At 41.3% G+C, this 26,583-nt stretch overlaps 1 protein-coding gene and 1 non-coding gene across 14 annotated transcripts in view; both read left to right on the forward strand.

Moving 5' to 3' along the window:
- CNOT1 (CCR4-NOT transcription complex subunit 1) overlaps positions 1-26,583 on the forward strand; it is a 90,776-nt gene that overhangs the window by 42,821 nt on the left and 21,372 nt on the right. For 12 of the 13 annotated variants that reach the window (XM_073307334.2, XM_073307332.2, XM_073307322.2 and 9 more), the window contains 10 exons: positions 1,608-1,686; positions 3,385-3,618; positions 4,145-4,285; positions 5,706-5,885; positions 9,868-9,984; positions 10,403-10,513; positions 11,482-11,559; positions 11,881-12,058; positions 13,128-13,258; positions 18,543-18,839. In XM_073307334.2, the coding sequence (XP_073163435.1) occupies positions 1,608-1,686; positions 3,385-3,618; positions 4,145-4,285; positions 5,706-5,885; positions 9,868-9,984; positions 10,403-10,513; positions 11,482-11,559; positions 11,881-12,058; positions 13,128-13,258; positions 18,543-18,839 (1,546 nt within the window). The remainder of the gene's footprint in view (positions 1-1,607; positions 1,687-3,384; positions 3,619-4,144; positions 4,286-5,705; positions 5,886-9,867; positions 9,985-10,402; positions 10,514-11,481; positions 11,560-11,880; positions 12,059-13,127; positions 13,259-18,542; positions 18,840-26,583) is intronic. The other variant, XM_073307333.2, reaches the window with a different exon arrangement.
- On the forward strand, positions 8,463-8,601 carry LOC140896573 (small nucleolar RNA SNORA46). Its single transcript, XR_012154583.1, has one exon. It is a non-coding gene; the product is annotated as a small nucleolar RNA SNORA46 (small nucleolar RNA).

Here is a 26,583-nt window from a genome sequence, read left to right on the forward strand (position 1 = left end):
AAAAAAAATGCATGGGATATCTTATTAAACTTATGTCTGCTCTAGTTATGTGCTTCAGTAGTAGCAATACAGGATTAATGGTATATGTCATAATACTTGCAAATCTCACAACTTGAACATAATGCACCAATTCCAAGCTCTCTCTCAGCCCACGGAAGATAATCAGTTTGTGTTAAATATAGTACATATAGTCAACATAGGTTGAAACTACATTCAAACATCTCTATCTCTAAAATTCAGCTGACCATATTTTATGAAATCTAATTCAGTCAAGTGTTAAGGCTGGTGGTATATCCGTACTTTAGAGACTAAGTTGGTAAAGCTTGATTCCCCTGGTTAAGAATTCTGTACATGTGCACCCTTATCATTCAAGAGTAACTGAAGTTGCTTAAGTGTGAGACTGGTCAGACACTTAAGTGCTGCTATAGAACCCAAATTTTGGTCCCTGCACTAAAGTGTTAAATCATCTCAGATGAGCCATGTTGCAGAATGTTTTACTTAACTGGCTATCTATAGGGTTACAAGAAATACCCCTGTAGTAATACAAAGAATCTCCAAACTTCACCATCTGCATACGTTTCAGCCAGCAGATGCTTAATTTTTCCTCTTTCCACAAAGTGCCTATGAAATATTGTCAGTGAGACCACTTTCTCAGACACTTGTAGACTTTCCCAGGTATTTGGGGCAAGGAATATAGGCTGTTTGCAAATGGCGAAACTGTCCAGAAAGTCTGGCTCTATAGGTATCACTGGAGACACAAGGGAAAACACTTTCTTCTTATAGTTAAGAAGACTTCCTTAATTCAAAGGTGCCAGTGTAGCACCTTTAAATGTGTGCTCTAAAAACATGATTCTACTTGAGATGCTTCTGTCCTTATTCCGCAATTTCTTCTTTATCACCTTATCCAGCCTTGGAATATTTCAGGCTACATTTAAGATAGAAACAGCTGTTTGTATATCTTAAATGTAGCCTGAAATATTCCAACAGCTGTTTGTTTTGTATAGCTGGATGTCTTGTTACAGCTATTAACATTCTGTAGCCTAGCAGAATAAAATGGCACTGTCAAGACTGACAAAAGCAATACTTCAGCAGCCTTTGTTACTTCTCTTGGTAAAATGCACATACCATTATAAATGGGATTTTAAAACTTAAAGCACTAATAAAATTGATGAAACCATCTTGCATTTGCAAATACACAGAATAAAACCACTGTACATACAGGGAGAGGCTTCATTGTCAGGTATAGGGGGTAGTTCTAAACATTCAACTAGAAGTATAATCAAACTGCCATTGTTGCAAACACAATTTAGCGTCTAGTAAGATTGTTGCCTTGCTAAATAGTAAACTGTCTAGATGTTAAATATTTGGGAATAGATGGGTTAATTGGACTTAATAGCAGTGCAATGCAAGGGTAACTGCTCTCAAATTATTTTGCAACAAATCCTCATACAAAAATCACTTGTGCAGCAGAGCTGGAAAGTTTAGAAGCAACTTTGATGTGTTAAGGGAGCAACATAGCCAGTAACCAGTTTGTATTGCTCTGTGGTGTGTTCTTGATCAGGGCTCATGCTTTCTCTCTGACTAATGGATAGTTTTACTGTTGACAGATTGAAGGACTATCCCCAGTATTGTCAGCACTTGGCTTCTATTAGTCACTTTATACAGTTCCCTCATCACCTACAGGAGGTGAGTGTTTAAAAATGATAGAACTAATTCATTAATTTGAGAAACCATCTACTGAGTTGATTTGTATTTGCATTAAAAATGGCCTAAACTTTCATAAGTTTTGTATGACAGTACAAGTCCATAAACACAAAATACAAACAATTTTTAATGTTTTGTGTGAGCAAATTATAGACTTGAATGCATTTTCCTTGGGTTTGGGGAAATGGCAGTAGGGGTAGGAACCAGTGCCTTCCATTTTTCTGTAAGTTTATTTGGCTTGCTTGTTTTGAAATAAGTACCTAACCTGTGTAGCCATATGGCCATCCAGGGCATATTGCCACTTAAAAAGTGATGTCATGTATTAATGTCTTAGATCTAATCCTTGCCATGAATCTTCTTTCGGTTTATATTCCTGTCTCCTTCAGAATTTTGGGCTTCCCTGTTGAATAAATGCCTCTCTTCTGTGGTTAATGATCAAATTGTGTTCAGACCTGCTAAAAAGTAATCCAAACAAGGGACAGAAGAACTAGATTCCTGAAGGTCTGATCAAAATAAAGGGAATGCACTGTAGTCCAAACAGTAAAAGCAATGTTGATTATGGGTTTGTCTCAATGATCCTTCTGTTGGGGTGGGGTGGGAGGAGGCATGTACAGAAGGTTATCCTAAGGCCACACTCTTGAATGTTTAGTTGCAGCTCAGGAAAAATAAAGGTCTGCCATGACATCAAGTAGACAATACCTTTACTCCACAAATAAAGCAATTTCATAGCTGTCTCAAGTGATACATCTGGCATCTGTGTACTTTTTGATTGGTGCATTATAAATATCTAGGCCCGTGGTTCTCAAACACTTATATTGGTGACCCCTGTCACACAGCAAGCCCGTGAGTGCAACCCCCTTATACATTTAAAAACTTTATTATAAATGCTGGAGGCGAATATTTTTTGGTGTTTAAAGTGGGATTTGGGGTGGAGGCTGACAGTTTGCGACCCCCCCACATAATAACTTTGTGACCCCGGATGGGTCACACCCCTTAGTTTGAGAACCACTGATCTAGGCAAGTGCACCACTATGGAAAGAGAGTCTACCACTGTAGGATTCCTTCTGTGGGTGCAGAAATTTAAGGCAGACTATTGGAACTGGCTTTTTCCTTGATCATTGCATGGTTCAGGCTTCCTCTATCTTTATACTGTCATTGAAGTCTTTGGGGAAGACTTTTCTTGTCCACTCTGCATAGTAGGTCTTTTGATCACACATTCTCCTTTATATTTTTCTCACTCTGCAGGCCAGCAGTGTGGGGAATGCTGGGTGGCTGTCTGTGGACTTGGAATGGAGTCAAGCCTTGTGGCACTCAGCAGCAGCCTGTCTAGCTTGGGGATAGCATTCATGCCTCTGAAGGCCATACCGTTCAGCCCTTTACCATTAAATAAACAGGGACTGAAAAGAGGCTTCTTTGGTAGAACTTTTCTTAACAGGGAATTCATCTCTAGGTTTTGCTTACTAGATTTTTTTTAAAGTGAATTTACAAATGTTCTACATCATACAGAGATTTTAATTCTGGTTCTGGAATTACCCAGAAACTCTCCTACAAAATTGCCAGACTGCAACTTTCTGTAGAGTTCAATGCAGTGAGCTAGAGTTGGGAGGGTTCTAGTATTAGGATGCAGTTTCATTGCTACATGTGTGGATTTTAGCGTCTCTCTTGTCTGCCTCACTCTAGTACATTGAATATGGGCAGCAATCCCGAGACCCTCCTGTGAAGATGCAGGGTTCAATCACCACCCCTGGAAGTATTGCACTTGCCCAGGCTCAGGCCCAGGCTCAGGTTCCAGCAAAAGCTCCTCTTGCTGGCCAAGTCAGCACTATAGTAACCACCTCCACCACCCCCACCACTGTGGCAAAAACCATTACAATCACGCGACCAACTGGAGTCAGCTTCAAAAAGGATGTGCCGGTAAGTTACCCATCACTTCATGGGGCTCTTATTGGGAGAAGAACAGCATTATGGAAACAGCTGGCTCTCAGTGAGTACCTAGAGGTTAACCAGTCATGAGAAGTTTTATATTTTAGGTTGTCAAGTTGTGATCCTGTTTGGATTCATATTTGTAGCTGAAAGCATTTAGTCTCTTACAAGTTTTTTTCATTGGTTGTAAGTAACTTCACAGGGCAGCCTTTTGCCATTGAATCTTTGGCTAATATTGCTTTTTTGGCTAGCAAATATTAAGGGGTAACATGGTTTTTCTGTTGCAGGGTACCTTTTTTAAATAGTGGAACTATAGACCTAATGAATGGGGATTGGGTTGAATAGTCACACTTCATAGACACTATATATTTTTTTCCACTCTTTAGGTCATCTTTCTCAATAGAAGATCAAAGTACTAACTTTAAACTGAACAAAAGTCCTCCTTGACCTCTTGCCTCTTAATACTGTCCCTCTTTGCAATATGTTTTTTTTCTTAATTGTCATTCTCTTTCTACAGCCTTCCATTAATACAACCAACATTGATACCTTGCTAGTGGCAACGGATCAGACTGAGAGAATTGTGGAGCCCCCAGAAAATGTTCAGGAAAAAATTGCTTTCATCTTCAATAATCTGTCTCAATCAAATATGACACAGAAGGCAAGTGTGACAGAACGTTACCTTGTTTCATTTTATTACCTGTTTCTAGCAGGAAGTAATCTGTTCTAATGTCATGGATGATGGTGAACAGAAATTCTTGCAAAAACAAACCTTGTAGATCTTAATCTAACTACAACTATATTTTGTAAAACATTAACTAATTTCCTCTCATCTCAGAGTCTTGAGTTAGTAGCCCTTCTACTGTGGGAGTAGAAGATGTATATTCCTACAGCACTGCATTGAATAACTCCCATTCTCCCCCCCCCCCCCCCCCCCTTTTTAGGGAGACCTACTTGAAATCTCATTGCTTACATTTTTTGGTCTTTTTTTTAAAAATAGTTTCGGGTGCGACTGATGTACAGGGGTAGGTGTCACACAGAAACATGCTTTGTTTAATAAAAAAAAAAAATTTTGATGGCAAATTCAGGGACCGCTCTAGTACTTGAAACTATTACTAACTTTTTAAAATGGACTAGATTTCAAGTAAGTCCTTCTAAAAGATATTCTTTTCATCCTATTTTCAACAATTCTCCCAAAGACAAGAGTACCAAGATGAAATAGTAATGACCAGTGGGTGGGTGAGATTCTGTGGCCTGCGTTGTGCAGGAGGTCAGACTAGATGATCATAATGGTCCTTTCTGACCTTAGTATCTATGAATCTGTTAGTGTTTCTATATTTCACATCAAAGAAATATGTGGTATCCAGTAATCTTTGAATAGTTAACTGCTCTTGTTCAATGGTGCTGCTTCATTCTTGTCACAAAGCAATATCATTTGTCTAAACTAGAACTGTGTATTGTCACATTCTCTTCCCCTCTGGTTTCAGGGGAACACTTCCTAGTAGGTAGCTGCTATAATAACGTTTTGTACCAGTCATAATTTTTTGGACAATACTTTGATGGCTGTTTTTGGTGTGATCTAGACAAGTGTTCACATTGCAGAAAATGCAACCACAACAAATACCTGTTTTTTATGATCAGAGCTAAGGATTGTATAGTCAGAGACTAAGCTGCTCTCCTCTTCCACTAGAGTCTCTAGGTTAGCATGTGCCTAAACTCTAACAGTAGAAACCTACTCTGGTGCAGCCACCCAGGGTCTCTGTTCTGTGTACAGACAGCTTCCTTGTCCAGGGCTGTCCTTTAGTAAGTTATACTAAATTAAACTTTCTTTAATGATCTGTACTGTAGTAAACATTCAAAATGTCACAAAAGATGGGGATACTGCATTCTAGTGCTTGAAACAGATTTAAGTTGATTCATTGGCTAAAGTAATCCTGAATGACCAAAATGGTTCTGGAATCACTCAGTCAAAACAAACACTAAAATATTTAGTAAAATTTATGATCACTACTGATCAAGTCATTTGCCCACAATCTGTTTTCATCGTAATTTCTGTGATTTTTGGTTTGTGGTGGAGCCAGGTTGAGGAGCTGAAGGAAACTGTGAAAGAAGAGTTCATGCCTTGGGTTTCACAGTATCTTGTGATGAAGAGAGTCAGTATTGAGCCAAATTTTCACAGCCTATACTCAAATTTCCTTGACACTCTTAAGAATCCAGAGTTTAACAAGATGGTTCTGAATGAAACCTACAGAAATATCAAGGTGAGTAGTATATCGCTTTTCTTCTGACACTTCATTGAAGCTTTCAATAATACAGACACTGCACCGCTATCCAAATATGGCATGGAACTTCTAAATTATCCATAACTTATCAAGTAGACAAACAAATTTTTTTCATAATGTGGGTAGGAAAGTGCCTTGAGTACTACAAATGGCCTTTTAGATGGCCCTTTCTAAACCTTGAGTAGGTTTGGTATCTACCTGTGCTACTATTTTGGCTGAGCACTCTCCTGCAAGGCTTGGTTGACAGGGACAAAAGTTCATTATGAAGCTCTTTTGTCATGGGAGGATGGGGGAAAGATGTTTTCCTTAGCAGACTGCATACCTCCATAAGACTGAGACCTTACAATGGTGTATTATTCTTTCTATTGACTCTGCCTGTTGGTTACTAACAATTAAAATAATGTAAAGAGACATTAATAGGGACACAATCAACTTAAAAACTGCACTTGCATCTGGAGAATTATATACCTAAAAACATACGTGAAAGATTAGAGGGGGAAATGTTTGCATTTGACAGCACTCTGTATAGGTAACTTTTGTGCTACTGTTAGAAATTAAACAAAAAAATCTCCCCCCTCCCACACACAGAAAAGATTATTTCTTTAAAGGGAAAATGGAGTTATAAAACCAACTGCTTGGGAGACTCCAGGGCAGGTGTAGTATGTTCAACTGCTGTTTACTTATTTTTCTATAGACTAGTTATCTGTTTTGGTGTTAACATACATAAATCCAACAAAATTAAAAAATGCTTTTCTGAAACATTTGAATTAAATCTTTATATTAAACCATTCAGAATTTCATATAACATGGGAAGACAGTGTCCAGATGGTCATTATTTTAACAATCATAACTTTATAGAAAGGGGAGCAATCCCTTAATTTTATTTCATGTAGAGTAAGGTTTTTGGGTTTTTTTGGACAGGACTACTAAATTCCAAAAAGCCTGGTTCAGCAGACCTGGAGTAACTGAGCTTATGTCAGGAAATAGGAGATATCTATCAACATTTTTTTGGCTGCTAGTTATCTATTACAAAACCTGTTTAGTATAACAACGCTTTCGGTTTAGATAACTAGGTTTTGAATCTGACAACTAAGACTTCAGTGTGTAAACTGACTGGCTTGATAGCAGTATGTTGCTACTTTTTTCTCTATCAGTGACTTGTTAATTTTCAACTTCTTATAGTAACATTATTGCAGTTGGGATAGACTTTAATTAAATACTTGTGCTTACAGACTATAGTGAACGGCCAGCTGAAATACTGTACCTATTATTTGTACCAAGAATCGGAGTTGCAGATAGAGCCTTCTTGAATGCATATCCAGGAAAATGTTGACCAGTTAATGGATGACTTATAGGTGTCATTCGTTGTAATAAATTGAAGAAATTGTCCTGTTGGAACTGACTAGTTCGTTACGTAGGATTTCTGAAGCAAAACACTAGTGCCAGTCCTTTTAAATAAGACATGCAGTGACATGATGAATCTAGGGGTGTCAGTCCTTGATCCTACAGTTTACACCATTGAAGGACTCGTCTAAATGGCAAGAGTTCTGGCTGGTTTAAAGGTGTGATTAGAAATCAACTCACTTGTACTAGTAAAAAGGTTGTGTGGATGCTCTTACTTGTTTTAAATTGGGCTCATTTTTGATTTAGCTTAAGTTGATTGATATGTTGAAGCTAAATTTAAACAAGACAGTCTTAAACAAAAGTAAGTATCCACACGGTTTGCAGTGGTTTAACTGTAACCTTGTAAATTGGTGTAGACAACCCCCGAATTAAATGGGCAAAGCCATGCAGATACACAATATACTGGCTTACTGCTGGATAAACTTAATCTCAAGGCAATCATGTTTTTAAAAATGTCTTCTGCAAAGTATTTAATTGTTAATCCACAAGTCGTGTGCCTTAATTTTAAGGGTTTGCATGAATGATAGTGGCCATTTTTCTCAGCGAGTTCTCAAGTGGAAAAGATTGCATGGAAGGTGTTAAGGCAGTAAAGCAGCTTGAGGGAAGCATAGTTTGTGTACTGCTTTGGCAACAGAAGTGTGAGGGAGAACATAAGAACGGCCATAGTGGGTCAGACCAAAGCTCCATCTAGCCCAGTATCCTGTCGTCTGACAGTGGCCAATGCCAGTTGTTTCAGAGGGAATGAACAGAACAGGTAATCATCAAGTGATCCATCCCCTGTCTCCCATTTTCCACTTCTGAGGCTAAGGACGCTATCCCTGCCCACCCTGGCTAATAGCCATTGATGAACCTATGCTCCATGAATTTATCTATTCTTTTTTGTATCCTGTTAGTTTTGGCCTTCACAACATCCTCTGGCAGAGTTCTACAGGTTGACTGTGCATTGTCTGAAGAAATACTTCCTTTTAAGGAAGCTTTAAACCTGCTGTCTGTTAGTTCCATTTGGTGACCCCTGGTTAGAAGGGTGTTAAAATGAAAGTGGAAGTGCAGGCAGGGGAAGATGAAATCCAGCCCAGTTTTAACATAAGAAATTTTTCGTTTTCCACTTCCCATTTCTACAAAACGGGAGTGAATTGGCAGTATATGTCAATTAGCACTATTCTTAAACCTGTGGATGGGATTTCTCTCCACTATAGGTTACGCTGTAGTGCAAAATAATTCCTTGGCACTCTTCTGAGCACAACTGACCACCTACCATTTGGTTGATGCTACTGTAAGCTAAGGAACAGAACTACATGTTTAAAAGGTTTTCAGAGACCAGAACTGACTCAAACTATATTTGGGAAACTAACTACTTATGCTTCACTGCTGATGGTTTACATGCCGTTCTATGGGAGGTATGCAGTGTGTTTGTAGCCATGTTTGGTCCCAGGGTATGAGACAACGCAAGGTGGGTGAAGTAATACCCTTTTTATTGGATAGACTTATGTTGGTGAGAGAAGCTTTCGAAGGCTTACACAGCTGCTTCACATCTGGGAAATGTGCTTAGTGTCACAGCTAAATACGAAGTGAAACAAATTGTTAATCATAAGAAGCTTTCAAGGGACCATTGAAGGTGATGTTAACAGGTCACTTCACCTTGAATGGTCCCTTGAAATGTGCATTAGCTACTTACGCTAAACAGTCCTTTCCACCTTGTATTTAGTGGTGATACCTAAGGCCTGGTCTACACTGTGCACTTAGGTTGAGTTAAGGAGCCTCGCATCGACCTAGAGGCCAAAGTGTCTTCACTTAAACTTGTCTCCTTCAACAGAAGTGCCCCTCTATGCTGATTTAGTAACACCACTCCGAGTGGTGTAGAGTCACTGATGTAATTTGATCAACAGTGTCAGTGTAAATACTGCGTTGCTTATGTGGATTTGTTGGCCTCCAGGAGCTGTCCCACAATGCCCCACACTGACGATACAATTGATAAAGTGCTCCTTGTGAGGAAACGCATCACTGACACGAGCCAAGTGTGCATATAAGCAGTTTAACTGTAGTGTGTCTATGCTGACATAAGTTAGGTCAACATAATTTTGTAGTGTAGACATGGCCTGAGTACTCTTTCCAGGCCTGAAGAGCTTTCTGTAAGCTCGAAGCTTCTCTCCAAGAGAAGTTGACCTAATAAAAATAGATATCACTTCACCCACACCCTGTCTCACTAGGTAGGAGGGATTTCTAGCTGTTTCTCAAGATACATAGGTGTGGTAGTCCTGGCATGGCGTTGTACTTGTCAGTTTACTTTTTTAGGCTCCTTGAAGGAGAAGAACTTATTGTAGTTCTTGTTACAGGACAGGCTAGTAGGGGGACTGTTCCTAGAAACTTGACAAACCATAGTTTCAGTGTATTCAAGTCAAAGGACTGTCTCCTTCATGGTTAAAGTGCAGCTAAATACTTCAGTGGTCTAGAACTCAAGACTTTCTAAAGTCAATGTGTATTAAATGCTTAAATTGGCTTTGGGTGTTTATCTCCTAGTTTTATGTCTAAGTTGTTCTCCTTTTTAATCATCTGTTAGGTGCTACTGACATCAGATAAAGCTGCAGCCAACTTCTCTGACCGTTCCCTTCTGAAGAACCTTGGCCACTGGCTGGGAATGATCACACTGGCTAAAAATAAACCCATCTTGCACACGGTGAGCTCCTAATCTGTCCCCAAAAACCTGTTGACTTCAAATCTGTCACAAGCTTAAGAAAGTCAGCTAAACTCTTAGTTCTTTCCTTTTTGTACAACAAGTTTGCTGAAGTACAAAAATCTGATTCTCTAGTTTAAAAGGCTTATGAACATTTTGATACCTTGTTTATCAAAGGTTCCTAAATCCATACTTTTGTGATATTTAAGTAACTTTGTCTCCATAAATACACATTAGGTACACTTTGAAATGTTTACTATCTTGTGTGCGAAGTAATTACTTCCCACAAAAAGTAGCAGCTCCATAAAATTCTAAGGTCTTGATTCAGCAAATGTCAATGCTATAATGAAACTGTAGCCCTACAAGAAATAGGAGTGTTTATCCCACCCCCAAGTTTAATTGACATATTTTTGTGTTTTAGGATTTGGATGTGAAATCGTTACTTCTGGAGGCTTATGTTAAGGGGCAACAGGAGTTGCTTTATGTAGTGCCATTTGTTGCCAAAGTCTTAGAATCTAGTGTCAGGAGTGTGGTAAGTGAACTCAAACCTGCTAAATGAGACCTAACTATTGAAGTAGCTCTCCAAACTAGCTAGCAAAATATCATGTAACAAATGTAAACTAAATGTAGATTTTTTTTTTTTTAACAAACGATTCATTCAAAACTAAATACCTTATGTCAGGTGATTGGGAAGGAAATGGATGGAAACAAGGTGTTCAGAGTTTAGAGATATTGTGACCTGGGAACAAAGGGAAAAGAGATCTTGTAGATGTTGCAGTTTGTTCTGGAAGGTTTCAGAGTAGCAGCCGTTAGTCTGTATTCGCAAAAAGGAAAGGAGGACTTGTGGCACCTTAGAGACTAACCAATTTATTTAAGCATAAGCTTTTGTGAGCTACAGCTCACTTCATCGGATGCATTCAGTGGAAAATACAGTGGGGAGATTTATATACATACACACTGTAATGAGAGTGATCACGAAAGCTTATGCTCAAATAAATTTGTTAGTCTCTAAGGTGCCACAAGTACTCCTTTTCTTTTTGTTCTGGAAGAAAGGGTTGGTTGGAATATATGTGCATTGTTCCTCTTTGCCCACAAATGGGGAAAGTCCCAGAGCCCAGTTTTCTTCTAAATCTCATTAGCTTTGTGTCCCTTTCTCCTTCCTGGATCAGCTTTTCTGTCCTCCCCAATTCTACTTCTGCAATGGCAGTGTTGATCTGGCAAATGAAAACCACAATGAACTGGCTCCTTCTAATGTTCCTGTTTGGAATTAACTTTAATGCTAAACTGAGGTGTTCCCCCAAATGTACTGCTGGGACAGAATATTGCTATACTCTACATAAACGCCATTATTGAAAAATATGTCCTCGTTCTTTCACAGCCATACAAATTGCTGTTAATGTGTTTTTTGGTTTTAAAGTACACTTGTGCTGAGTTTTTTAATTTACACCTTTTGGAAAGGAATTGCTTTGTCTGATACACCTCTCTCCAATTCTCTGGTAGGTTTTCAGGCCTCCAAACCCCTGGACGATGGCAATCATGAACGTTTTAGCTGAGCTGCATCAAGAACATGACTTAAAAGTAAGTTGCTTTTAACATATTTCTACACTTACTGAACGTTAATGGATTTTCTTGACTGATCAGATTAGCAAAATGTAATGCAGGAAGACTGTTGGATTTCCAGACTTCAGTCCTCAACTCCATCTTTAAAGTATTGCTTAATTTGACTGAATTTAGATAACTTATTTAGTCATGGTGCTAACTTTGGTGCTTCTAGACAGTCCCTTTGCAGAATATTGGTCTAATGCCTAGAGTCTTAAGATATGAGAGGTAAAATGGAAAACATAGAGGGGTTCCTTTATTAGTGTAACCTAAAATGATCATACTGGAATTGTTGTGCAGCTAAATCTGAAATTTGAGATTGAGGTGCTCTGCAAGAACCTTGCACTAGACATCAATGAGCTGAAACCTGGAAACCTCCTGAAAGACAAGGATCGGTTGAAAAATTTGGATGAACAGCTATCTGCTCCAAAGAAGGATGTAAAACAGCCAGAGGAGCTACCACCGATCACCACAACCAGTAAGTAATTGGAGTTTCAGCTGTATTGCAAAAATACAATCGGCTGCTTTTGAAGTTTAAAATGAGGCTTGCTAAATTACTTCTAGCAGCAGGGTTTAGTGATACTGTATATTTGGCGAGAACCCAGAATCTGGAGAAAGCTTCTAGACATGTTTGCATGTACCAAAAACTGAACCCTCCCTCCTTTCCCAGATATCACTTAGGGGACAAGTAAAGCTCCCATATTTGTCATGCTGTTTGCCAGAATGGCGCTCTCGGTTTTTTTACAAAGGCTAAACAACGTACCCATCCCCTGATATGGAGACCAGTGGGCTGCTTTTCATCTGTTCCCTATCCTTTGACCTGTCTGAGTTGGTGCTCTCCCACTGGTAGAGCACTTGGGTCACTGACATGTCATGGTGTCAAGCTGCAGTCCCCAGTGAAGGATGTACCAAAAACTGTCCACATGCTTGGGGTGTGTACGCACCATGGCCTTAAACAAAAAAGCAGGATAGCGAGGATCACTTATTATTCTGCAGGATTGTTTTTAAACTCTTCATAAGTGTAATATAAGTAAGCAGTCCTGTGTAACTTACGCTATCTCATAAAAGAATCTTATGTAGTGGGCTTGAATGAAAAGTGTACAATTACGAAGTCTCAGTGCTTGAACAGACAGACTGGGACATCAGTGAAGTGAGATGTGTAAACTATAGACTAAATTACTTTTTTTCAAAAGAAATGAGTGGAAATGATGGTGTATATCAGGATGGTGTAAATAACCTGTAAATACTGTATGCTGGGGAGGGTGGCAAGATGCACTTGCAGAAAAGTAGCCAAGGATTGCTATAATTGTGCATGACACAGTAAATGCTGTCTTTCTACAAGCTAAGGTGGAGATATGGTGTAAGCTGTTACTGGCTTATCACCCTGCTTTTTCAGAAGCTTTGCGATTAAATGGTTAAAGCTTAATTTTTCAAATGATGTACTTTCCAAGTGTACGAGGCAAGCATAGAACTTTAGTTTCTTAATGAATTAGTTTCTAGAAAGGAAGCAACTCTAAAGAATTCTTCACAACTTCTATGTTCTACAGCTGCTTCTACAACCCCAGCTACTAACACCACTTGTACAGCATCCGTTCCTCCACAACCTCAGTACAGTTACCATGACATCAACGTCTACTCTCTGGGAGGGCTGGCTCCGCACATTACTCTAAATCCGACTGTAAGTACTAGAGCTCATTGTGGTTTGTTACAGAAAGTTTCTGTAGTCCAGAGTAGAAGATTGGCCTGCAGGGTCTTTCGCCAAAAAGCACTCTGCTTCTGAAATTGAAGGAACTAGTTATGTTGACTTACGGAAGTTAAGCACAATGTATACAGGTGGTCTGCATCTTTCATACAAGTATTTCAGTCCTCATATGTCCTGCCAGAACTGTTTCTGCACCAAGCTCCTCCTAGGAGTGGTGTCAAATTGCCTTGAAACTTTTTAGGCAAGGATCTACTAGAACCAGAATGAGACCTATCTGTACCTTGTGAGTTGAACCAAATTTGAATTGATTTTGTAGTAAGGTAAGTGCAGTTAGCATCTCCGCATCTACTGGAGTAAGTCCAATCTGTGGTAAAGAGATTCAGTCTTTTACTTCTGAATGCCTGATTACTCTTCAGTTCCAGGTAGCAGCAGTAACTAAGAATGCTTTTCTGTTACTAGCTAGTACAGTACAGACCCGTTTACGTGCGAATCCGCTTAATGTGCGGTAGCGCCATGCCTCCCAGTGCTACGTATTTAACACGGGAGACTTGTTAACACGCAGTACAGGCACTTGCTATGTAGCTCTAAAATTTTTGCTCACTAACTCACTGACCTAGAAATCGACAGGAAGTGCGGAGCGGAAACGTGTGGTACGTCTTTACCGATATTGGTAAAGACGTATCACACGTTTAGTCGTCATGCTAGAGATATATATATATATATATACTACATTAGAAAATTTTAACCATAGGCCTATATAATGGCAGAAGGCAAGCGTCAGCGTTCCTACACTGTAGAATGAGTAAATAGCGGAGAAACCCAGGCCAAAGTTTCAAAAGATATTGGGATTGCTGAATCTACTCTAGTTTTTTAGCCATCCTCAATCTAAACTGAACAGCTTTGTACAAAATATCGATTCTGCCACGGGGCTTAGGCGAAAACATGTGCGCTGTTCAGCAAAACCCACAGTAGACACAGCCATGTGCATGGGGTTTGCCCAGGAAAGGCTGAAAGGAATGCCGCTAAGTGGCCAATTCTTCAAGCCCAAGTGACAAAATTTGGAAATTTAAAGGGATGAATCCTTCCAAGCCAGCAAGTGGTTTATAAATCATTTTAAAAAGCGTCATGGCATAGCGCAGGTATTGATTTCTGGAGAAAACCGATGAATCGGCCGTGAACGCGTTTCCTGCCGAGTTAAAATCTATTTTACAAAATGAAGACTACCACGAAGAACAACTTTATAATTGTGATGAAACAGCTTTATTTGCAAAACTGCTACCTGATAAGACTTCAGCCTTTAATTACGAGACACAGAAAACAGCTGGATTTAAAAAGAGATCGTGTGACTTTTTTTTTGTAGTAATAAGATGGGCAGCCATAAGCTTGCCCTTCTTGTTGGCAGCTTTCATAACCCTCGCTGCTTTAATCACCTCATAGAGCCAAACTGCCAGTAATATATGCTAACAGCAAAAATGCTTGGATGATGAGATTGGTTCCACAACAGCTTTATTCCAGCTGTTCGTAAGCCTCTGCAGTCGAAGAAACTCGAAACCAAAGCACTTTTGCTACCACAATTGTCCAGCCCATCCTCCAGCCGAATCACTGGTATCAAGTGATGGAAAAATTTGAATGCTATACCTGCCATTCAATGCAACATCAAAAAGTCAACCTTTAGACCAGGGCATTCTTCAGAATTTTAAAAGCAGTTATTGAGGGGAGCTGATTTCGGTGATTGTGTCATGCACGTCTTCAGGCGTTTCCAAATTCCTGAAACAGTTAAACATCCAATGAAGTGAGCTGTAGCTCACGAAAGCTTATGCTCAAATAAATTGGTTAGTCACTAAGGTGCCACAAGTACTCCTTTTTGCGAATACAGACTAACACAGCTGCTACTCTGAAACCTTAAACATGAAGGAAATTTATTTAGTTAAAGCTTGGGACGGAGTAAAACAAAAGTCCATTGAAAACTGCTGGATGAAGGCTCTTGGTGATGCCTTTTCTGTCAAAGATGGCTCAGACTCAGAAAACTCCAACAGTGGCACTGATTCAGAGCCAGACATGGAAGGATTTTTGGAAGAAGGCATCCTACAAACATGTACTCAGACAAAAGAGGATAAAGGTTAAAGGTAAACTTCTTCTCTTTCAAATGATAAAAGGTTTTAGTTTGGATATGTCACCGGAAATCATTACCAGGTGGCTGGAGATGGATGAAGCTTGTCCAACCTCAGAATTTCTGTCCGAGGAAGAAATATTAACAGGCTGCAAGGCTACGTCGGACCACGAAAGTGATGGTGAGGATGTCGTTGAAAAGGTCAAAATTTCACCCACAGAAGCCCTTAGTGTTGTAGAAACTGTTGTAAGATTTACGGAGGAGCAAAATGCGGAAAATATCGAAATCATTCATCTGTGGCAAGTGAGACTTCATAAGAGGGGGAAAAATGCGAGCCAGAAAGAGCAGAAAATAACAGCGTTTTTTTCTAAGTGAATCATAGACACTTCTTTCAGCATGGCCCTTTTAACCCACGGTCCGTTAACACATGGTTGCGACTGCTTGACTCCCAACATCTGTAAGGAAACAGGTCTGGACTGTAGTTATGGTCTAACATTGCTAATGTGGAAGAGGTGATACTTTTATCCACCGCCAGGTATGACTATTGCAATAGGCTATATTTATCCCACCCTTAAAGATCCTTTCAAAACTTCTGCCTCAGTAGAATGCAGTCGATTAGAGTAACCACAGCTTACAGGAGTGCACAAAGCACAGGTGTGGCTAAATTTTTTTAGGTACAGTTTGAGTTCCTTTAATGTAAAAGTCAGTATAGTTTAGGATTAACTGCATAAAGACCGCTTTACTACTGTTATGACAACTGAGATCAGCTGAGGCTGCTTAGCTGACTCGAACTGCACCCTGCTTCTAGTCAAGAGTGAACATGTTGGAGTCAGTGAGCATAGAATTTACTCTGGCAGGCCATCAGAACGCTAACTTTCACTGATGTGCAAAATCAATCTCTTCAGCCAAACCTCTGTGGAATGGGTCAAAACTAAAATGTTCTGTGTTGAGTTGTGATATTTTTCTGTTGTGAACTAACTGCAATTGTCTAAACAATTGTACGTAGGAGTACCTCAATGCTAAGTCTTTAATAGGTGCAGGGAAAGCATCTGTCTGTGTACACTAGACAATTTTTAGAATGCTGGTACTGAATACTTAATTTCATATAATTTTCATCTGTATGTGAAGCTCTGCTTGATTGGTTTAGTATTTTAAAATGAACTGATGTCATGAATGTGTGGACACCTGAACCTTTTTCAGTTAGCCTACTGTAAATTTTGGTTGCTTCACTTCCTCGTTGGCATTGAGAGAAGTTTTTTTTTGTAACCTTTGTTTTAAGATACCAGTTGATCCTCTAGTAAGAGGAGGCCCTGAAACACTCTTGTATCAGAGGCCCAGTCTGAGGCCTGAAGCCTGAACCAAAGTACTTCCAGGCAGTGTTAAGCAAAGCTGGGCTGTGAGCCAGAGGCAGGTGCCACTCTCAGAAGTCGGCAAGAAAAGGTTGTTAAAAGCACATGCGCACACGCACAAGTGCTAATGAGAGGAACTTGCTCCAGGATGGCATCAGAACACTCCACAGACATAACAAGGAACAGGCAGGTGCATCTTAAAGACAGGGTCAAAAGAAAAACATGATGGATAGATTCGTTTGAACTATGATGAGTAATCGGTCCTGCAACTGTATAAAAGTAGGTTCGGGAGCTCACATCTTTGCCCAGCCTAGGGGACAGTGGAGTGTCCCGCCACTGACTGACTGAACTGTGTTCATTGCCAGGGAGCGCAAATTGGTAGTATGCCCTGTAGAGTCTACAGGGAACTATTACTGTGCTTCGTTTGACAATAAACCTGGCTCGGGTTCCTTCATACCTTACTAGTCTGGTTTTTGGGAGTTCTCTCGGAGCCTTCTGTGTTAGCTACCTGCGCAGAGCAGAGGCAGCACAGAGGGAACACACGCAGCCGACTTATCGAACAAGAGCAGAGCACCACACTGGTAGCTACCAACGACAGATTCCACCGGCAATCTGACTGAAAGAGCTGTGCAGAACAAAGCCTGTTGAACTTGTAGCTCTCATTTCACTCTTGTGCACACTTGAACATGGGTGGACAACTGCACCAACAGAAATATTTTAAGGAGACTTAGTTTCTTTCAGTTAGTCTCAGGTTTTACAAGTAACACTAGGAGGTGTTTTTTGTTTTTAAAAAGAGCATTTTCTATTTTTGTGCATTGGGATAGCACTTTGTCTATCTTCCCTTTTTGTATGGGTTTTTCAGAGCAACAGGGAAAAAACAGTTCACAGGGACTCAGAAGGGGGTGTACTACCTGATACTATCATTTTTAATCCAACTTTATTTTAAATCCCTTTAAGGGATGCCCTTTTGCAAGGTAAAACTGCAGCTTTGTAGTTTTGCTGCCCTGTCTCCTACATACCTCCCAGTTTCTTTGTCTCTTTGCTTCTTACCCTTTTTAAATGCCTTTCTGTTCATTTCCAGACTTTTTTCTCTAGTTCTTTTTGAAAGGGTTACTTCTGCTCTCTTGTAGCCAAAAGCACTCTGCTACCAATGCTGTCAAACAAGTACCTGTTGGTTGGCTGAGGAGTGAGTGTCTTGTGAGCTGGAAAGCAGTGGTTCACAGCTAAAGTTGCTAATGATTCTTGGCAATCCACATGTGATCTTTTTTTTAAAAGATCAGAACTATGATTTTACTATTTTTTAAAAATAGATGTAGCAGTTAAACTTGCTGTTTCAAGTGGTCAAACAGGTGATCTCTGGAAATTAATTATCATTCCATGATCTAATTCAGAGTGGTTGCTTACCTAAGAGCAGTCTAGGCAGCTTTCCACATGTTTTGGCCATCTCATCAGTTGCCTAGCTCTATTGGCAGATGTATTCATTGAGCTTTTATATTGATACATCACCACTTCATGTGTTCAGATGTGTCCCTCCCGAGCTAAGTCTCTATTTTGAACAAATTATTTGGAACAAATAAGATGAACAAAACTAAATCTGACAATTTGAATTTCTGTGATCTACATACTAAGCTCATACATCAGTCGTGGCTCTATATAAAGATTTAATGTTTTGAAATTGTGGATATTTAGGGCAGAGTGAGTCTTGGAACACTAGTATGACTATATATGTACCTGTTCTTTGACTTTGTTTTGAGCCTTCTGTTGCCTAATTACTTAAAGTGGTTTTCATTTTCCCTTGTAGATTCCACTGTTCCAGGCCCACCCACAGCTAAAGCAGTGCGTGCGTCAAGCTATAGAGCGTGCAGTGCAAGAGCTTGTCCATCCAGTGGTAGATCGGTCCATTAAGATTGCCATGACTACCTGTGAACAGATAGTCAGGAAGGACTTTGCACTGGATTCAGAGGAGTCACGCATGCGTGTAGCAGCACACCACATGATGCGGAACCTGACTGCTGGTATGGCCATGATTACCTGCAGGGAACCTCTGATGATGAGCATTGCTACCAACTTGAAGAACAGTTTTGCTACTGCGCTGCGGGTAAGATGGTGCAACTTCATTGAACTTCACCCATTAGCATTGACTTTCTAATTAATTGCATTGCCATAAATTGAGTTCTTGTCTATTGGAGTTACCTGGAATCATGAATGTGGGGGTAGAGGATCCCAGGGACCAAGAAGTTTTTGTATGATTGGTGTGACAACATGGTTAGCTGAAGTGGAACTAAGTTTGCCTTAAAATAGTAGAGGAGTTAGCCCTCAGTCTTTACAGACCATTGAGAGGCATCTTCTGGTGTCTCTTTTCCTGATTGCCTTCACCTTTCCTGTACTTGACATGCATGGGCCTGCTACCTTTAAAATAGAATCCAAAAGCAATGGGAGATTAGCCCTTGATACTGAAAATTAAATTTCTTGACAAAATAGACAAGTTTGTCTTTGTATATGTGTATATACTTCAGACCATCCATTCCATTCACTTAATTGTTCCATTAGCAAGTATAAAATTGAGAGATTATTCTGTACAATTAAACTGCTTGATTTATTGGCTTTTCTAAAGGCTGTTAAGTCTTCTAACACATTATTTTAAAGCTTCCCCTGTGGTTTTTCTCCATTGGTTAAAGTAATGTAAGATGATGATACAATTTTGTTTTAAACAATTTATGAACTGCCAGCCCCTAACAAATCCATTTAGTAGGTCATTAGCCAGAAAACTTACCATACTTACCACCAGCACTCAAGTATACGAACCATTTTGGGTAGACATGAGGGTTGAAGCATCATGCAAGTTCAAGGTGTAGCTGTTTTGAGGGGTAAAATTAGGGCTCCAGAAGAAATCTGTTTACATCTTGGTTATGGGCAAATCCCTTCCCCCTTTTCTGTGGCTGTGAGGGGTCATGTTGTAATGGAATGGCTCCATTGTATAGTAATGAGCTTAGGGCAGGATTTCGAGGATCTGTGGAAGGCATATGAAAGCCCCTGGGTTAAATTGGGGGAACTGCTGGCACAACTTCTTGACTCTGGAACTCCCCAATTCATCTGCAAGGGTTGAGGGGCATAGAGTGTAGATCAAGACCTATTATTGCAACGGGTGACTGAGGCATTAGTCAGTTATATGTAATTGTCTTGGTATGGTTTAAGCACTCAGAGGAATGGATGGAGGCTTCTGCCTATCAGAATAATCTGTTAAAAGATACTAACTTAGACTACCACCTTGTATTTTTCCATTTCAGTCCTAACACAGCTTTGGCAGTTGAGATCACTGATGGCATTGATAAATGCTCAGTGTAACTAGAAAAACATAGTGCATATCTACCATTGCAAACTTCTAGTCCTGGCAGCGCATGAAACTGTGAATAGGTCTCATTATAGCACTGTCTTGTTGATGATGCATCCAGGACTAGATAGCAAATTTATAGCTAGAGTACTGTTTGACTTCTTGTCTCTTCTTTACTTGTAGTACTATAATGGATTTTTATTTTGTTTTCTTCAAATGAACTGTGAAGGCATCTTATATAATCTCAGGATCACACTGTCACCAGAATGCAGTCTGAATGTAGATCAAATGTTGATCTGATATGCCTGATCCTTTAAATCACTTAACAGATTCCTTCCATTTCAGCAGTACGTGTAGAAATCCTGTTGCCAGGCCAAGAAGGACAGCGCAATCTTCTTCTGAGGTGTTAAAACTAAACCAGGAAAGCATTTTAAAAAATTCATTGCTTTAGTTCTCTGACTAAAACAGAGTGAATACCCCTTTTGGTCTGGCATTTGTAGTTCAAAGGAATTTTGTCAGCTCATCTTAAACAACATTTGCTGCTTCATAAATTGGCTTGAAGTGGCTTTGTGGAGGTAGGTGGGAGGGTGTCACAGATCCACAGGATCTGTGCTATGTCCCAGCTTTTAAACAGTCCTTTGGAGGAACACTTCCAGCGTGCCAGACCCCCAAAGGGTCCCATTCTTAAAGGTAAGCCAGATGGCTTCAGCATCTTGAGTCTTTGGGCTCCAGCACTCCTGTTTCACATCATGAGCTCTGTCTAGCAAGTCGAAATAAGACTTCTTCTGTTCCTAGACTTTTGCCTTCTTCAGGGATTAGTGCACCTCAGCAAGTATTTGCCGTGACATCAAGCAGCCTTTTCAAAACAGTAGGGTTTATTAGTCAACTGGAACACAGCATTGGGAAGTCCTCAAGATAGCATAGAAAAGTAAAGGTGGAGACAATTCTGACTGGCCAACATCAGGGTTGTACCCAGCCAAGCTACTGAAGAATCCTGTTTTGGCACGCTCCTCCTCTTGGCTTCTTTGATGGTCCCGGGTGAGATCCCTGTGTCTCTCAAAAAGCTATCGCTTGTCCTCGCCCCATCAGCTCTTGGTCCTCTTGCAGGACCCTTACTCAATTTACATGTTCTGCCTGCCACAGTTTCCTACTGTTAGGAATTGTCCCGTTCTTGAGGCTCCCCTGGTCTTTCTGGATTCTCCTTGCACATTCCTTCAAAGTGTGACTGCCTAGTATGAGGGGAAAAGTAATGGCATTCCAAGTAGTTGAGGCTCGTATACAATTAAAAGAATGCTCCATTAGGCCCCAGTGAGATCCTGGAGCCTCCTCCCCATCTTGTCAACCTGAGCCTTTGGGTAGTGCCAGTTTGGCACCAGAGTGCTCTAGCTCAGACTCCTGCGGTAGGCCCAGACTCCAAAGGATTGTTTCTCCTCTCCCTCTTGGCACCAAGTGAGATGCTGTGCCCAGGGCTGGGTGCACCAAGAGCTCATAGTGGGGACAGCACCCCTACTATTGGGAAGTGCTACCGCTCCAAAAGAGTCAATGAAAGGGACCAGGACTGACCCCTGCACCACACATGGGTAGCGGGAGTGTTCATCCCTGGAACACATCATAAGAAAATTCCTGTGCCAAAACTCTCACCCAGTGGATCCACCTGTACCAAAAAGAAAAGGAGTACCAAGACTCTCTCCAGCACTCTTTCTATTAAGCCAGTGGTTCTCAAAAGTTCGTATTAGTGACCCCTTTCACACAGCAAGCCTCTGAGTGCAATTCCCCATATAAATTAAAAACACCTTCTTTTATATTAGCACTATAATCGCTGGAGGCGAAGCGGGCTTGGGGTGGAGGCTGACCACTTGCAATCTCCCATGTAATAACCTCGGGACCTCCTGTTTGAGAGCCACTGTATTAGGTCTGAATATGCTCTTCGTAGGACCTGGCAGTTTTACACTGTTCCCAAGTCACTGATCCTTTCGGACCGGATGGTATCGGGGGACATCCCTAAATCATTGGCACATCGTTTGCCAGTCCCAAGCACCAGCCATGCTGTCGGCACTTGGATGCTGTCAGTGTACTATTTGCTGGTTACTGTGACCGTTTGAGTGGTCGCTTCGCCAATAGTTGGATAACTCCTATTCCTCAGACGAGCAGAAAGAGATACCAGTGGTTCCCCTGGGTGGTCTGAGTCCAGACATCAGCTCAGACAGTTTCCAGAGGCTCCTAGTTGCCTTCACCCCCTTGTGATCTGCAGTGTTGGGTTAGTGACTAGTAGTACCCTCCTTGGGAACTGACTCGTATCCTTATGATTCCACCGTTTGAGCTCCTGAGGTCTGTACTTTTGAGTCCCTGACTATGAGGGCACTGGGTGGTGATCTTTGACACTGGTGCCCAGAGGAGCCTCAGTCCTTCCCAGATTGCTTGTTGAGCAGGAACAGCCAGTACAGCTAGAACTGTCAGCAGCACTTTTTTCCTCTCCAGACAAGGCGGTAACATTGGCCTCTTCCTCATCACTGGATGATCCTAGGCGGTATTGGGGACCTATTGAGGAGGATCACAGAAACTCTCTAGAACCCACTAGAAAAGGTTCACAATCTTACTTGTAAACTGGATAGTCTCCAGACTGCAGCTCAGTCCAAGTTGGCACTGCCTGCAAATAAGGCCTGATTAGAGCCCACTAAGATGTGCTGGCATACACCAGCTACCTGTGCCTCAACCCCATTTTGTTCTTTCCCAGGGGGCAGAATATTTCTTTTCCTACTCTATCCAAGCTCCAGGCAGTCAGGGAACAAAACAGGATGCACTAGCATAGGTATACCCCTTTGGACAAAGATTCAAGGAGACTAGAGCTCTTTGGCAAAAACTTTTCATCAGACAGTTTACTGTTCTGCAGAGTGAATGATCAGGCATTAATGTCCAAATAGGATATTAATTACAGTGAACTGTTAGCTTATTAGCAAGCTAATTCTCTCAGAAATGTAGGCCCAAATTCCAGGCCATCCTGGACAAAGGGAAACTAGTTGCCAGATCATCTCTCTGGGCATTCCCGATGCAGTGGACTTGGCTTTCTGCCCAGTGGTCACTTCAGTGGTTGAGGCAGGCTTCTTGGTTGCAGTTCTCAGAATTCCCAAGGCAATCAAAGGAACAGTAGAGGATCTCCCCTTCAAGGGTAACAACCTATTGAGCGAGAAGACCGATGAGGAGCTTCACTCCTTCAAGGACTCTTATGCCACCCTCTGCTCTTTGAGGATATATACCCAGGCACTTCATAGGAAATGTTGCAGGCTGCCTTCTCATCAGTACCACCTAGCCGTATAGCCTGAGCTCCCTAAGAAGTGCTAGAGGATACAGCAGAAGAGATAAACCACAACCACTGCCTTCCCCTCTTCAGTCTCACCTGCCTCCTAGGAAGGCACCACCACCCCCTTAGATGGCTGCCTGACATGTTTCTCCTAATGTGGCAGTGTATCGCATCGGACAGATTACTGTTAAGTGTTATCTCTACTAGCTACCTAGAATTCCTTGCTGCCCCCTTCTCCAAACCTCTCTCCCTATCTCTTCAAGGACCCCCCTCTCATGAGAGCATTCTCAGACAAGAGGTGGACTCCCTAATCCAGTTAGGGGCAGGAGAGCCTGTACCACCCCCACATGGGGGAAGAACTTTTATTCCAAACACTTCCTCATCCCTAAAAAGAAAGCAGGGCAGGCCTGAAGAGCTATCCTGGACCTTGCAGCTAAATGTCTTCATTCGTTCTTCAAGATTTAAGATGACTACACTGGCCACTGTAATCCCCTCCCTGAACAAAGGCATTTAGTATGTGCCTCTTGATTTGAAGGATGCTTATTTTCATGTAGACCTTCACCCCACACAGAAAAGCTTTCTGTGCTTTACAGTGGGCTTAGACCACTTTCAACAGAGTGCCCATTCAGCCTCTTGATAGCCCTAAAGGTTTTTATGAAGGTACTGTCCATGGTAGCAGTGGATATGTGCTGACAAGGCAGCCTAATATATCCCTACCTAAGTGATTGGCTGCTCAAGGGACAGTCATATGAGAAGGCACAGGTACCAGTTGCCTCCTAACCCAACTCTTTCCTTCCTTGGGCTTTCAGGTAAATCTAGAAAAGTCTCCTTTAATCCTTGCACAAGTTATAGAATTACCTTGGGACAGAGGCCCAACTTTGGCTCAGCCCCCAGATGACAGTCCCATTCTACCTGATCCTGGTAGGCTATATGGCCTCATATACCTACATGATCCCCCTTTGCAAGGCTTCACTTATGGTGTCTGCAACCATGCCTGATGACAGGCTACACTTTGAGCAGGGTCTCCCTGGACAAATGAGTCTTGCTTCTGCAGAGCATCTGGCCATCACTCACCTGGTAGGAAAGGAAGGATAGTGTGTGTGGAGGGGTTCACTTTGTTCTCACATCACCCACCAAAGATAGGCAACACACACACGTGACTATACTGCTCAGGGTCTCCAAACTCTGCAGTAGTCCCGATTCTTTGTCTTCTCAAGCTTCAGGCAGTGCATGAAGTGTGCAAGATATTCCTACCCTTCATATGGTCCACATTTGTCCAGATCAGGTGGGACAAGATGACTGTTTTTGTTTTATATAATAAAGGGGAGTGAAGTTTGTCCCACTCTGCCAGGAGGCAATCAAGCTCTGGAACTGGTGCATCACAAGTGGGAGCTGTACTTTTCAGGAGTATTGTATAATTTTCAGCAGTAGGGATTCCCATCCTGGGACCTCTTTGCAATCCAGAGAAACATGTATGCAGCCTATTGCTCTCAAGCTGCCATGGGGCACAATTCCAGAGGGCATGCCTTCCTGATACAGTGGCTGGACTCAAGAAGATCAGGCAGGAAAAGGCAACAGTAATCTTGATGGTGGCCTTGGTGGTGGCCAAGGCAGTTCTAGTTCACTGTCCTACAGATGGCCTCTGGCCCATATGTACACTTAATGCCTCAGAAAGGAAACAGGATCATCCATCCCAACCCAGCCTCTGTTCATCTGGTAGTCTGGATTTTGTATGGACAACAAATTTTTAGAGAGCATGTTCGCAAAAAGTACAGTCCATCCTCAGTGACAGCAGGAAACCCTCAAGAAGGAAGGGCTATACCGCCATGTAGAACGATTTTTCATTTGGTATCAGCAATGTCACTTATCTTCTGTGAGGAGTCTGCGGTGCCTCTTATCCTGGAGTATCTTCTCTCCTTGAACACATCGGCTGTATCCATTAGTTCACTACTTAGCAGCTATTAATGCTTTTCCTGCTTCAATGGACTACTGCTTGGTTTTCCTCATCCCACAACTGTGAAATTCCTAAAAGGCATTATTAGAACATTTCCTCCAGTATTAAAACCTGGTGCAGTCGGCACATATGAACCTTCAACTTGAACCCATGAACCCCTTATCAGCTCTAAGGTGCTGCCCTGCATCTCTACATTCACACTTTTAGTAAGCATTTTTACCCAGTGCAAGCTTCTGCCAAGGATGCTTCCTTTGTTTCAGCATTCCCGCAATTGTGGTGTGGAAAATTTCCTCACATCCTCCTCTGTGAGCACTATTTGAGAGTTCACCAGCAGTGCCTGCCCAGCATGTGAAGGAAGGAAGGTTACTGCTCTTATTGTAATGTAGTTCTTCAAGATGTGTGGTCCCTATGGGTATTCATGTCCCATTCTCCTTTTCCCTCTGTTCAGATTCTCACTTGATTCATGGCAGAGTAGGAACTGGAGAGGCAGTTGGTCTGCACCACCCTTTATACCCTCGGTTCAGAGCTTGAGGTGTAGGGCACAGGTGCGGACCAATTGAATATTCTTCCGGTCTTAGACGTATAGAGTGTATGCCGGAGTATAGTGAGTCCCATGGGGACCACACATCTTGAAGATCTCCAGTTACTATAAGGTAAGTGATCTTCCTTTTCTGACAGTCTAGCCTTCTTAGAGGTGAGATCACCCATTTCTGTAGACTTGAGTCATAGAAAATTGGATATGATGCAAGCATCCACCTCGAGTTTCATGCTTAAAATAGATACATTGGATTTTTGCCTGCAGATGCTGACAACTCTCTTTTTGGGAGACTGACTCTGTCAATCATGGCTAAAGCTATGATTATCAAAATAACCTGAGCTGGAAAAAAGGATTGATTAATCTCTGAATTTGTGGCAGTTTCTCAGAGTCAGAAGCAGGTAAATCTCTGCATTTACATGGTTTTCTGAATTAAGGGACAGCCAAGGATTATTTCAGTTTTGCAGAGGCTCACTGCTTGTGTGACACTTTGTACTATCCTTGTTTGTAGAAATCTAAAAGCAGCAAGGATTTCTCTACCCTTGAAGCTACAGGGTATTGAAATAGAATTTTCCTGGATTACAAACTACCTTTACTGTAAAGTTATGCTGTTTAAAAAGATAATATGCAGGTGGTGAACCTTAAATCAGTTGTTAAATCCAGAGTATGTCCCTAGAACGGGTTAGTAAATGCCAATTTTAATATGTAGAGGCAATCTGGTTTT

The sequence above is a fragment of the Lepidochelys kempii genome, chromosome 12 (assembly GCF_965140285.1).
Source record: "Lepidochelys kempii isolate rLepKem1 chromosome 12, rLepKem1.hap1, whole genome shotgun sequence".
Taxonomy (NCBI): Eukaryota; Metazoa; Chordata; order Testudines; family Cheloniidae; genus Lepidochelys; species Lepidochelys kempii.